Source organism: Miscanthus floridulus, chromosome 18 (genome assembly GCF_019320115.1).
Source record: "Miscanthus floridulus cultivar M001 chromosome 18, ASM1932011v1, whole genome shotgun sequence".
Lineage (NCBI taxonomy): Eukaryota > Viridiplantae > Streptophyta > Magnoliopsida > Poales > Poaceae > Miscanthus > Miscanthus floridulus.
This window is the reverse complement of record NC_089597.1, coordinates 56,401,739-56,413,896: the sequence shown is the minus strand read 5'-3', so window position 1 is coordinate 56,413,896 and position 12,158 is coordinate 56,401,739. Positions and strand designations below refer to the sequence as shown.

Here is a 12,158-nt window from a genome sequence, read left to right as displayed (position 1 = left end):
TTAGTAATACAAGTTCAGCACTCTGTCCCATATGTCCATACACAAAATGGTTTAGCAGAATCTCTTATTAAGAGAATTAAACTCATTGCAAGACCATTATTACAAAATTGCAACCTACCAACTTCATGTTGGGGTCATGCAGACGCTGCTAACTTAATTCAATTGCGACCAACTACATATCACGTAGTCTCCCCATTGCAATTAGTACGTGGGAATATACCAAATATTTCCCATCTACGAAAATTCGGTTGCGCTGTATACGTACCGATCTCACTGCCTAAACATACTTCTATGGGTCCACATAGGAAACTTGGTATCTATGTGGGATATCAATCTCCACCAATTATCAACTACCTCGAGCCTCTTATAGGGGACTTATTCACAGCCCGATACGCTAACTGCATATTTAATGAGGACCATTTTCCGGCATTATGGGGAGATTTCAAGTACCAAAACAAATGCCAGGAAATCATCTAGAATGCCAAGGCATTTCTCCCTTAGATCCACGTACTCTAGAGACTGAACAACAAGTTCAGAAAATCATAAACTTGCAACATATTGCAAATAACCTACCAGAAGCATTTGTTGATTATAAAGGGTATCACTAAATCCTCTTATCCTGCTCGAAATGCGCCCGAAAGAGTGGAGGTACCAATAAAAACCATTCAACTCCCACTTTCAAAAAAGAGGAGGAGAAGTACGGCCGCTCCTAAGGATAATGCTACAAGTAAGCGTCTGAGGATATCGAGGTCCAAATCCTCCAAATCAGTAAATCCAAGCCAACCTCAAGTTGGTAGACATCCAATAGTGGATAAAAATCCAACATCAGGACCAAATCCACAACTCGGATCAACGGTGCATCCAAATTCTGATCCCGAGACATCGAAACACCCTGACTCCATAGTTTTGGGAAATGTTGAGTCAAATAATGGGGTGAAAGAAATTTCCATCAATTACATAGATTCTGGAGAATCATACGATCGTAAGACTACTGTTGTCGACATGTATTTCTCTGCAGCAATTGCAGAAATCTTTCTCAATGATCTAGATCCCAAGACCATGGCAGAGTGCAAAGAGCGCTCGGACTGGGCTCAATGGAAAGAAGCAATTCAAGCTGAGATAGCCTCGCTTACTAGAAGAGGGGTATTCATATCTGCAATACCTACACCTTTCAAAGTTTTTTCTGTAGGCTTTAAATGGGTTTTCGTTCGAAAACGGAATGAGAACAATGAGGTGGTGAGATATAAAGTGAGACTAGTAGCACAAGGATTCACATAGAGACCCGGCATTGATTACAATGAAACCTATTCTCCAGTAATGAGTGAGAATTACTTTCCGATACCTAATATCATTGGCAGTTCAAAATCATCTATCTATGTAGTTGATGGATGTGGTGACAGCATACCTATATGGGTCACTTGATTCGGACATATACATGAAGGTTCCCGATGGAATCCAAATTCTGAATCCAAACGCAAATCGCAACATGTATTGTGTAAAACTACAAAAGTCATTATATGGCTTGAAGCAGTCAGGGACGAATGTGGTACAACCGACTGAGGGAATTCCTTCTAAAGAAAGGATACTCTAACAATGATGATTGCCCATGTGTTTTTATTAAGAAATTTTGAATGGGATTTTGTATTATATCCATGTATGTTGATGATTTAAATATCATTGGCAGCCCAAAGGATATAGATGAAGCACACAAACATCTAAAGAGGGAATTCGAGATGAAGGATTTTGGTAAGACCAAATATTGGCTAGGCTTACAACTTGAGCACCGTCATTCAGGGATTTTAGTGCATCAATCAGCCTATATCCAGAAAATATTAGAGAAATTCAATATGGATAAATCATACCCTAATAAAACTTCGATGGTTGTTCGTTCCTTAGAAATAGGGAAAGATCTATTTAGACCACGGGATATTGGGGAAAAGATGTTGGGGCCAGAGATCCCATATCTCAGTGTCATTGGCGCACTTATATATCTTACAAATTGCACCAGGCCTGATATTGTATTTGCAGTGAACTTACTAGCTAGGCATAGTGCGGACCCAACTCATCGTCATTGGACGGGAGCGAAGTGTATCCTCAGATACCTTAATGGCACAAAGAATCTTGGTTTATTCTTTAAGAAAAATCATGATCCCAGTATGATTGGTTATACTGATGCAGGTTACTTATCTGATCCTCATAACAGAAAATCCCAAACAGGATTTGTATTCCTACATGGAGGCACAACTATTTCATAGAAGTCTTCTAAGCAGACTCTGACAGCGACCTCTACTAATCATTCTGAATTTATTGTTCTATATGAGGCATCACAAGAATGTGTATGGCTTCGCAGAATGATTAACCACATACAACAGTCATGTGGTATTGGTTCAATTGAATCACCTACAATTATCTATGAAGATAATTTCGCTTGTGTTACACAGATGCAATCAGGTTACATAAAGAGCAATATCACTAAGTATATTGTTCATAAACTATTTTATTCCCATGAATTACAACAAAATAGGGAAATAAACATCTTGCAAATCAAGTCATGTGATAATCTCGCTGACCTATTTACTAAGTCCTTACCAACTTCTGTGTTTCAAAAATTGGTACATGAAATTGGTATGCGGCGACTTCGAGATTTGTCAGAATCAAGGGGAGACATCTCCTAAATGTTGACCTGTACCAGCATCATATTATATTCTTTTCTTTCACAAGTTTTACTTATAAGATTTCTTGTTAAAGTTTTTAATGAGGTAATATTAACATAAGCATATGTCATATTTTCTATTTTCTCCACCAGGGTTTTTGTGGAAAATATCAAAGACACATATTGCCCTCACAACTCATACATGGTTTTTCCCTGAAATGTTTTTCATGTGAGTTATCCAAGAGGCAATACCAATAATATGTCGTCATATTTTCTCCTAATTTGTCCACTAGATTTTTACAGGAATTTTAGCGACATATCACTTTATATTGCTTCTCATATTTTTCCTGAAATAATTTTTTGGGAAGTAATCTATATGTCATATCTCCTATATTTTTTTCCCACTAGGGTTTTTAATAGGCTACCAATGACATAATGATTTATTTAAATCACACTCATATATGCTACTTTCTCCTTATTTTTCTATAAGGTTTAAAGGAGTTTTTATAGCATATCTATACATACATATTTCTCAGATTTTTTCCACGGGGTTTTTTGAGAAATTCAAACATACAACTACATTAATCTCAAAGAAGATTCGATCAAGGGGGAGTGTTACGAAACGGTGCCTACCAACTGACACCTATTCTACAGATGATCTCATCCATCTAAGCAAGCAGTTAGGATTAGAGATTAGATTAGCAGTTAACTTTTCCGAACAGTCACGTCCATACGACTACAGCGTGACCTTTCACTTGTATATATATATATATATATATATATATATATATATATATATATATATATATATATATATATATCTAAGAAATCAATGAAAGCAATGGTCGTTCCAAAATCTTGTTTATTTTTCATTCACTTTCAACAGTAATAAGGTGCCTGAGGTCGATCTTATACACTACATGAGGTGACCTTAAGGAGACTTTAAGCGCAGAAAACCTGATGACCGGCCTTAAGCTAAAAGCCTGTTTGACAACTTGTTTTCGCAGTCGTTGGTGCTGCTGCTGCAACTGCTGCCTCTCATGGATCACCGTGCTTGACAGCAGCAGCTTTAAACAAGCTGCCGAACAGATGTACTCACGGGAACGGGAGAGATTTTTTTGTTTTTAGCGTGAGGCCCATCTCATGGCCGCTTCGGCCTTTGCACATGCAGTAGATCTTAGCTAACATAGAGTATGCTCCACCTTAAAAGCCAGTGGAGGCCTCAGACACTTCGGATGCTCGGAGTGTGAGAATTTCATAGGCCTTAAGGATGAGCGTTCACACTAGTAGGGTAAATTAAAAGCTTGATATAGATCCGTTAATTGAAAACAAACGTTACATGACCCATTAGGAGATATCTATGACCCACGCTGAATGATGTATGCATGCAAATTAGAACTAATGAATAAATATATCTTCTCTAATATTTTGCCTCTTTTTTCTATTTCTCAAAATAAATATATTTGTGATAATATATTTCTAAATCAACAGTCCACGGTTACTTGGGAGTTCCGTAACAAAGCCTAAAGCATCGATATTCACATACTTGCTTCTGGATTATTGGTCAAATACTCTTCCGTCCTTTTGATGAAGAAAAGGGGAATCATTTGAACTTGTTTGCTGAAAAATTAATAAAGTAAAAGAGAACATCATATAGGAAATTGCACAATTCGTGATATCCTAAAGAACTAATACAATAAATATATAGTAACTAGATAATAGCTATACCTACTAATAATTATCTCTATTGGATCCAAACATGTGCAGCTAATAAAATAGCTAATTGTTAGCTAGAACCTCTAGATAATAACTATCTCACTAGTTAGACCAAATTAGATAATAGCAGCTAAAAGTTATCTTAGAGCATCTCCAAGACTTTTTCTAAAACTCACTCTCTAAGTCATCATTTGGAGAGCCGTTTGCATAAAAACGTTTTCTATATTTATTCATTCTCCAACAGCTTTTCTATATCTTGTGCGCACTCTAGAGAGTCATTGCCGCTATCTATATTTGGCTAGCGAGAAATCTAGAATAGAGGACGGTCATATTTAGATAACCAATTAATTAAAGAATCTTTTGAAGAATGTTTTCTCTATTCAAAATCTCTATTCGTAACAATTAGGAAGGATTTAGAGTCTTTTAGGAGTTGCTCATTTTTTATTAGTTATGCATCCAAACACCATCCAACTAATAGGTAACTAATAGTTATAGCTAGCTAATATTAGATATGAGCTATTAGCCACTTAGCCAGCTAACTATTGATAGATAATCCAAACAGGGTCTTAGTACATCCGGTCTTATTCTTTTTTTTTGAGATTCATCCAATCTTATTCTTGGCCAGCCGGGGCAATGGATCATAAGATTTAGACGAGCATTTGGACGACTAATATAATCAACTCTAGGAGACAAATGTGAATTATTATAATATAATAATGTGCCAAATGAAATCATCCTTTGGAAATAAATAAAAAACTGGAGATACAGCTTGTTTCCTGTTATCCAAATAACTCAGAATTTTCCGGTGAGGTAATCATGGTTAGCTACCATCAGACTATATAGGACTTAACTCAGAATTTCCATTCATGTGTTTCAAAATTCCGTAGGTTTTCAGTTTTCACTTGTCCTCGTTTCTGTGTTTTTTATTCCTCTATTTTACAGTCCTTTATTCCAAACATGCTCTGAAGTACGTATGGAATAATGGAACGCTAAAATCAAACTGAGAACCCTTGGTTGTTGGATACACTGTCATGTCATTCTCTGTCTGTTCTTCAGTTCGAGGGCAAACTGTTTGAGCTTCACAGTTAACACAGAAACAGAGGTTACCAATAGTGGCTTTCCTCCTGGCCATGAGCGGATGAGCCCATGACGGACAGCCTGGATTGGGGGCGTGTTTGCTTGCATCGATAGGAGTAGGACACGAGGGGATGTTTCTCGCAACAGGCAACATCATTCAGCGTTGCCCAGAATTGGGAGGTCATCCAAACTGCCCCTGGATTGATGTTCATTCCTTCTCTCAGTTCTCTGAGCACAAAATGTTCATGAATTGATGTTAAGAATTTAGGAGCAATGGATCATTGTGCACTTGCGTTGCCCAGAAGTCTATTTCATTACCAAGTTCTTATCATTATCATTAGTAAATAGACATGGATCGATTTATCGATCAACGATTCAAATCACAGAGAGGCTCTTAATAGTCTAAGCCGGTCTTGGTTATTGATTCGCTCGCGAGCTCCCGCACCAGCTCCCGCCACGAGTCGCCGCCTTCCCGCACCGCCGCGGCTGCCTCCTGCAGCGATCTCCCTCGCCCTCGCCACCACGTCATGCTTCCCGCCGATGGCCGTGTGCAGCACCCGCGCGACCTCGTCCGCGGCCGGCGCGGCCTTGAGCCCGCCCCAGCTCACGGGCACGGCGGCGCCCAGCTCGTCCACGAGCAGCCGGGCGTTCACGAACTGATCGGCCGTCATCGGCCACGTGAGCATCGCCACCCCTGCCGCTGCGGCCTCCAGCACCGAGTTCCACCCACAGTGCGTCACGAACCAGCCCACCGCCCGGTGCCGCAGCGCAGCCACCTGCGGCGCCCAGCCGCGGATCACCTTGCCCCTCCCGCCCGCGGCCGCGACGCGCTCCTCGAACCCCTCTGGGATCGGCGCCGTTTTCCCGGCCGCCCAAACGAACGCCAGCCCGGTGCGCTCCAGCGCGGAGGCCAGCGCCGCCGCATGGGGCGGCTGCAGCACCGCCATGCTCCCGAAGCTGATGTACAGCACGGAGCCGTCGTCCGGGAACCTGTCGAGCCAGGCGCACAGATCGACACCGGACACGGCCGTCTCCCCGCCGCGGTCGCCCGTGGCGTCGGGCGGCGCCACCGGCCCGACAGCGTGCACGCGCCTGAGGCCCAGATCCGCGAGCGGCGCGCGGAGGTAACGCTCCTCGAGCCGCCGGAACGTGTTGGACACGAACGCCGACCCCTCCAGGTTCCAGAGGAAGTTGCGCCGCACCGACTCCGAGATCTCGTCGCCCTCCTTGTACGTCCGGTACAGCAACGACAGCTGCCGCCACGGGTACGCCGGGCTGCCAGGGAGATCCGGGAAGCTGATCTGGCTCTCTTCGTCGCTCTCGTCCTCGCGCCTCGGCGCCCGGCGAAATAACGAGTGGAGCACGGCGGAACCGTACACACCGGACGGAGAGAACACGATTCCTGGGACGCCCAGCTCCGCCGCGAGTGGCTGCGCCCACCCGCAGGAGTGGTCGGCGAGTATGGCGACCACGCGGTCCGGGGTGTCGGACCTCTCGCGGGCCCATGAGCCGAGCGGGCCGCGGAGCTCGGCGAAGGCGACGATGAGCGATGCGAAGAGCGTGGGCGGCGAGTCCTTGGCGCTCTCGACTCCCGCGGGTAGGGCGGGGTGGGATGGGAATGGGAGGACGAGCGCCTGGACGGCACCAGTCGTGGTGCGCGTCCACGAGCGGCGCGAGGAGGAGGGCAGTGGCTGGCGTGGCGACGACGGTGACGCGGAGGCCGCGGGATGCGAGGAGGCCGGCCAGATCCAGGAGCGGGATCATGTGGCCCGGCGCCGGGTACGGGATCACCAGGATGAGCGGCCTCGCCGGCGCTGTGAAGCTATCGGTGGCCCTTGTCGCCGCCATGGCGAATGCGAGAGCGACGCCTGCCTGACGCGGACAGTGACAGTGAACAGTGACTGGCGGCGCAGCGGGTGAGCGACTGGCAAAGGTAAACTCCACATTTTTCTTTTTGATAAAGGGCATCTACTCTTATCAAAGGTTACTTTGCCCGATGCTCGCGCCATGCACGGTAGCAAAATTATTTTGGGCCTTGTTTGAAAAAAATTTCAACCCGATGAATAGTAGTACTTTTGTCTTATTTGGTAAATATTGTCCAATCATAGATCAACTAAGCTCAAAAGATTCATCTCGTGATTTCCAACTAAACTGTGCAATTAGTTATTTTTTTTACCTACATTTAATACTCTATGCAAACAGCTAAAAATTGATGTGATGGAGAGAGAGTGAAAAAGAATTTTGAGGGTATCTAAACAAGGCCTTGATTCGTTTGATCGCAGCTTAACGTCCAGATCTGTTAGTAGCCCCTATTTACTGACCTGTACAAAAAAATATTTGTCTTCTCCCATCGTCTCCTCATCTACTCCGTCTCCTCTCCCCTTGCTCACTTGCTCCCTCCCTCCATCTCTGTCGTGCGATGACACGCCGGCGTGGGCAGAGCTCGACCGCCCCCTCTCTTCCCCCCATATTTATTACTCCTGATTAACAGCAGGATGCTGCTAACAGGGTGAATGAATCACCCAATACACAACGTAGGATAGCAGATTACGGCCTGTTTGGTTCCATGTGACCAGAGATTAGAAAGTTTTTTTTTAAGTTCATTTTAGTCACTTTTAATCAAATAGAAGGGACTACTGGAGGGACTTTTAGTCTCTAGTCCACTAGTCCTTTAGAGAGGCTTTTTTGACTAATAAACCAACTTTACAGCCCTTATCGCTCCCTCTTTCTCCTACCTCACCTTTGTCTAAAGGAATAAGAGTATATTTTAGTCTTTGTTCAGCCTTTTAGTTCTTTTTAATCCCTGAAACTAAACCTATTATTTAATCTCTCTTTTAGTCCTATTTTAGCCTCTAGTCTCTAGTCCCTCCTACCCAACAGGACCTATATGATGAGGGTTGGTACATGTGGCCTAAAAGGCATCAGCTGCTACCAAAGGTGAACGAACTCCACTTGGGTGCGTTATTTGGATAACTATGGCTGTGGCGTGCCTTCGCTGAAAAAAAAAATCGAAATATTGTTTCGGCTGATTTGTTATGAGAGAAAATACATTGTTTCGGCTGAAAAAATAAGTTAAAAGTACGAATTATAAGACAAGCGAACATGGCCTATGTATGTTCCCCTAAACTTTAGTCCATGTCACAACGGATGTTTGACACATGTATGGAGTGCTAAATATAAACTAATTACCAAACTAAATGCATAGATTAAGACTAATTTACGAGACAAATTTTTAAAACCTAATTAGTCCATGATTTACCAATGTTGTGCTACAGTAAATATGCTGCTAATGACGGATTAATTAGGCTTAATAAATTCGTCTCGTGGATTACTAAGGACTTCTGTAATTTGTTTTATTTTACTATCCGAACACTCGATGTGATCATGTGATACCCTCATGTGACATCCCTAAACTTTAGTCCTCTGAATTTAAATATCCATATGATGCTCGACAAATAAAAATGTTCTCTTTATTTTGCAGGGTAAAAGAAAAATGTTCTGTTTGTCAATGATTTGAATATTTGATGTATTTTTTTAGATCCGGGAAAGAAATCAATCAATGAATTGACGTGTAGTAGGACTGTAGGAGTAATTAAGTGTTTTCTAATAAAGGTGGTGTTTAAATCAGAGGCTAAAGTTTAGATATATCATATTGGATGTTACATAAAGGTGTTACGTAGGAGTGTTTGGATAGTAATTATAAAACAAATTATACAAGTCCTCAGTAATCACTGAGACAAATTTAGTTAAACCTAATTAATCCGTCACTATCATATGTTTACTGTAGCACCACGTTGTCAAATCATAGGACTAATTTAGGTTTAAAAATTTCGTGTCGTAAAGTAGTCGTAATCTATGTATTTAGTTAATTTTTAATCTATATTTAACACCGTGTGTGTATGGTTCTAAATATACAATGCGATAGGAACTGAACTTCAGGGGAAGAAGGCCGAAGCACAAGTGACATGTACTACTGAAATTTTCTGTATTCTGCTCGGGTCGACAGGACTCTTCCACCTACCGCTCGCCCCCAATATCACCCCCGCGGGCGCCGCCGCGGTCACCTCTCTCACCATCACTACACTACCAGTCCACCATGGCAGCGACGATCTCCGACAGCCCCACGGCCCCGGCGCCGCACGTCCTGGTCGTGCCGTACCCGGCGCAGGGACACACGATCCCGCTGCTCGACCTCGCTGGCCTCCTAGCGTCGCTCGGCGGCCTCCGCCTCACCGTCGTCACCACGGCCGCTAGTGCCCATCTCCTCCACCCGCTCCTGACTGCGCACCGCGACACCGTTCGCGAGCTCGTCCTCCCGTTCCCCTCTCACCCGGCCTTCCCCGCGGGCGTCGAGAGCGCCAAGGGCTTGCCGCCCGCGCTCTTCGGCGCGCTCATCGTCGCCTTCTCTGGGCTCCGCGGGCTTCTCGGTGATTGGATCCGCGAGCGGTCGGACGGACCAGACCGTGTGGTCGCCGTACTCTCCGACTTCTTCTGCGGGTGGACGCAGCCGCTCGCGGCAGAGTTCGGCATCCCGCGGATCGCGTTCTCCTCGTCCGCGGTGTACGGCACCGCCGTGCTGCACTCGTTGTTTCGACGGATGGCACGCCGCAACGACGAGGACGACTCCGACGAGAGCCTGATCTCGTTCCCGGATATCCCCGGAACCCCGGCGTACCCGTGGCGGCAGTTGTCGCAGCTATACCGTTCGCTGAAGGAGGGCGACGAGGTCTCAAAGGGTGTCAAGCGCAACTTCCTCTGGAACCTGGAGAGCTCGGCGTTCGTATCCAACACGTTCCGGCGGCTCGAGGAGCGCTACCTCGGCGCACCGCTCGCGGACCTGGGTTTCAGGCGCGTGCGCACCGTGGGGCCGTTGGCGCCGGACGCCGGCGCCGCGGGCAACCGCGGCGGGAAGACGGATGTGGCCGCGGCTGATCTGTGCGCCTGGCTCGACAGATTCGCGGAGGACGGCTCCGTCATGTACATCAGCTTCGGGAGCATGGCAATTCTGCATCCGCCGCACGCGGCGGCGCTTGCCGCCGCGCTGGAGCGCACCGGGGTGGCGTTCGTGTGGGCGGCCGGGCCGACGGTGACGCTCCCGGACGGGTTCGAAGAGCGCGTCGCCGCGGCGGGCGGGAGGGGCAGGGTGATCCGCGGCTGGGCGCCGCAGGTGGCGGTGCTGCGGCACCGGGCGGTGGGATGGTTCGTGACGCACTGCGGCTGGAACTCGGTGCTGGAGTCCTGCGCGGCCGGGCTGGCGATGCTCGCGTGGCCGATGGCGGCCGACCAGTTCGTGAACGCGCGGCTGCTAGTGGACGAGGTGGGCGTGGCCGTGCTCGTGAGCTGGGGCGGCCTCAGTGCCGCGCCGACCGCGGACGAGGTCGCGCGGGTGCTAGACATGGCTGTCGTCAGAGGGCAGCGGCGTGACGTGGTGGCGCGCGCCAAGGAGCTCGCGGAGGAGGCCACGGCTGCGGTAAGCGAAGGCGGCGCGTCGCGGCGACAGCTGGAGGAGCTGCTGCTTGAGCTCCGCCAGCTCGGGAGCGAGCCAAAGGAGTAGGTGCCGTGGGGCTTTCTCCAAAATTCTTCCATATCCAAATAGTACCATCGGGCATCGGCCACTTAAATTGATGATTGATAAGTGCTGACGATGTCTCATTGTCTCCGCTACAAAATCTACTATTCTCACCTGTAATAATACTGTATATTTGATTTTGTATGAACTCAAGTTTTTCAAAACAAAAACAAAAGAGATTTTGTATGAACTTTGCGTGATAATTAGACACGACTATGAGTCTACATGTCTTCTCTTCCAGACTTTTTTTTTCCAAACTTGAGTTGCATTAGTATGATATATCGATTTTATGGGACTAATAAAGCCCTTGCCAGACGAATCTGTTCATAGGTTTGAGAAATCACTTGCTATTCTCAAAGGAGAAAGGGTGAATTTCTTAAAAATGTGACATTTTCTCTTGGTGCAAAATGCAGAAAATTGTACAAACTCTCATAAAAGCTATTCATTTCATTTTATTATCGTTCACAACTTCACATTACCTTGTCACTCCAACTTTTGAATCGAAATCTAGCCAACTTCATACATAAGGTATAATGCAGGCTTGAAAGTGACTTTGGTGTCATTTATCCATGACATGAAAATCATATATTTTAGATGTTGATAAATGTCATGAAAATTCAAACAAGTAGGGCAAACTCCCCTACATATGTGCATATATAGATTTGCTGTTCATTTTGTGCACATATGTATGAATAGAAAATTTTGATGAAGTTTCCCCTACAAGATGGGAACCGAGGTGTATAAGATATGTAATAATTTTATCTTTTGAAGCATAAATCATATAATCCATCCTTGGAACTGCACAACCACTAGAACAAGTCTTAAATAACTACTATAAAATATTTAGCAAGCAACATAGTTCACCGCAAATTACATAACCAAGTTGTTCTAGTAGAAACCATACAATTGTATAAGTAAAAGTATTACATGCCAAAGTTTGTGTTTCCACCAAAATATGCAACTAGAAATGCATTGTTTCAACACAAATGCAAAGTTCTGACACAATCATATAAAATGGCAAATGCAAACCACCAAATCCTTGTTCACGAGCAGCTCCCCCTCAAGCAAGCCAATCCGATTCATGGGTAAAGTCTAGGGATGTAGCCAATGCATAATGTTATTGTGACGCTGACAATTAGAGCA

At 45.4% G+C, this 12,158-nt stretch overlaps 1 protein-coding gene and 1 pseudogene across 2 annotated transcripts; one reads left to right on the top strand and one right to left on the bottom strand.

Moving 5' to 3' along the window:
- Window positions 1–5,758: 5,758 nt before the first annotated feature.
- On the bottom strand, window positions 5,759–7,379 carry LOC136522379 (UDP-glycosyltransferase 89B2-like; annotated as a pseudogene).
- On the top strand, window positions 7,254–11,212 carry LOC136522378 (UDP-glycosyltransferase 89B2-like). 2 transcript variants are annotated; one of them, XM_066516200.1, is made up of 2 exons: window positions 7,254–7,379; window positions 9,453–11,212. In XM_066516200.1, the coding sequence occupies exon 2, from the start codon at window positions 9,543–9,545 to the stop codon at window positions 10,998–11,000; it is 1,458 nt and encodes a 485-aa protein (XP_066372297.1). In that variant the 5' UTR covers window positions 7,254–7,379; window positions 9,453–9,542; the 3' UTR covers window positions 11,001–11,212. The 2 variants fall into 2 exon arrangements, with proteins under 2 accessions (XP_066372297.1, XP_066372296.1); XM_066516199.1 differs by having other exon boundaries at window positions 7,263–7,379; window positions 9,372–11,212.
- Window positions 11,213–12,158: the final 946 nt, after the last annotated feature.

Bases quoted from the DNA above. Each gene is read 5' to 3' on its own strand.
- LOC136522378 (XM_066516200.1), top strand. From the start codon at position 9,543: ATGGCAGCGACGATCTCCGACAGCCCCACGGCCCCGGCGCCGCACGTC.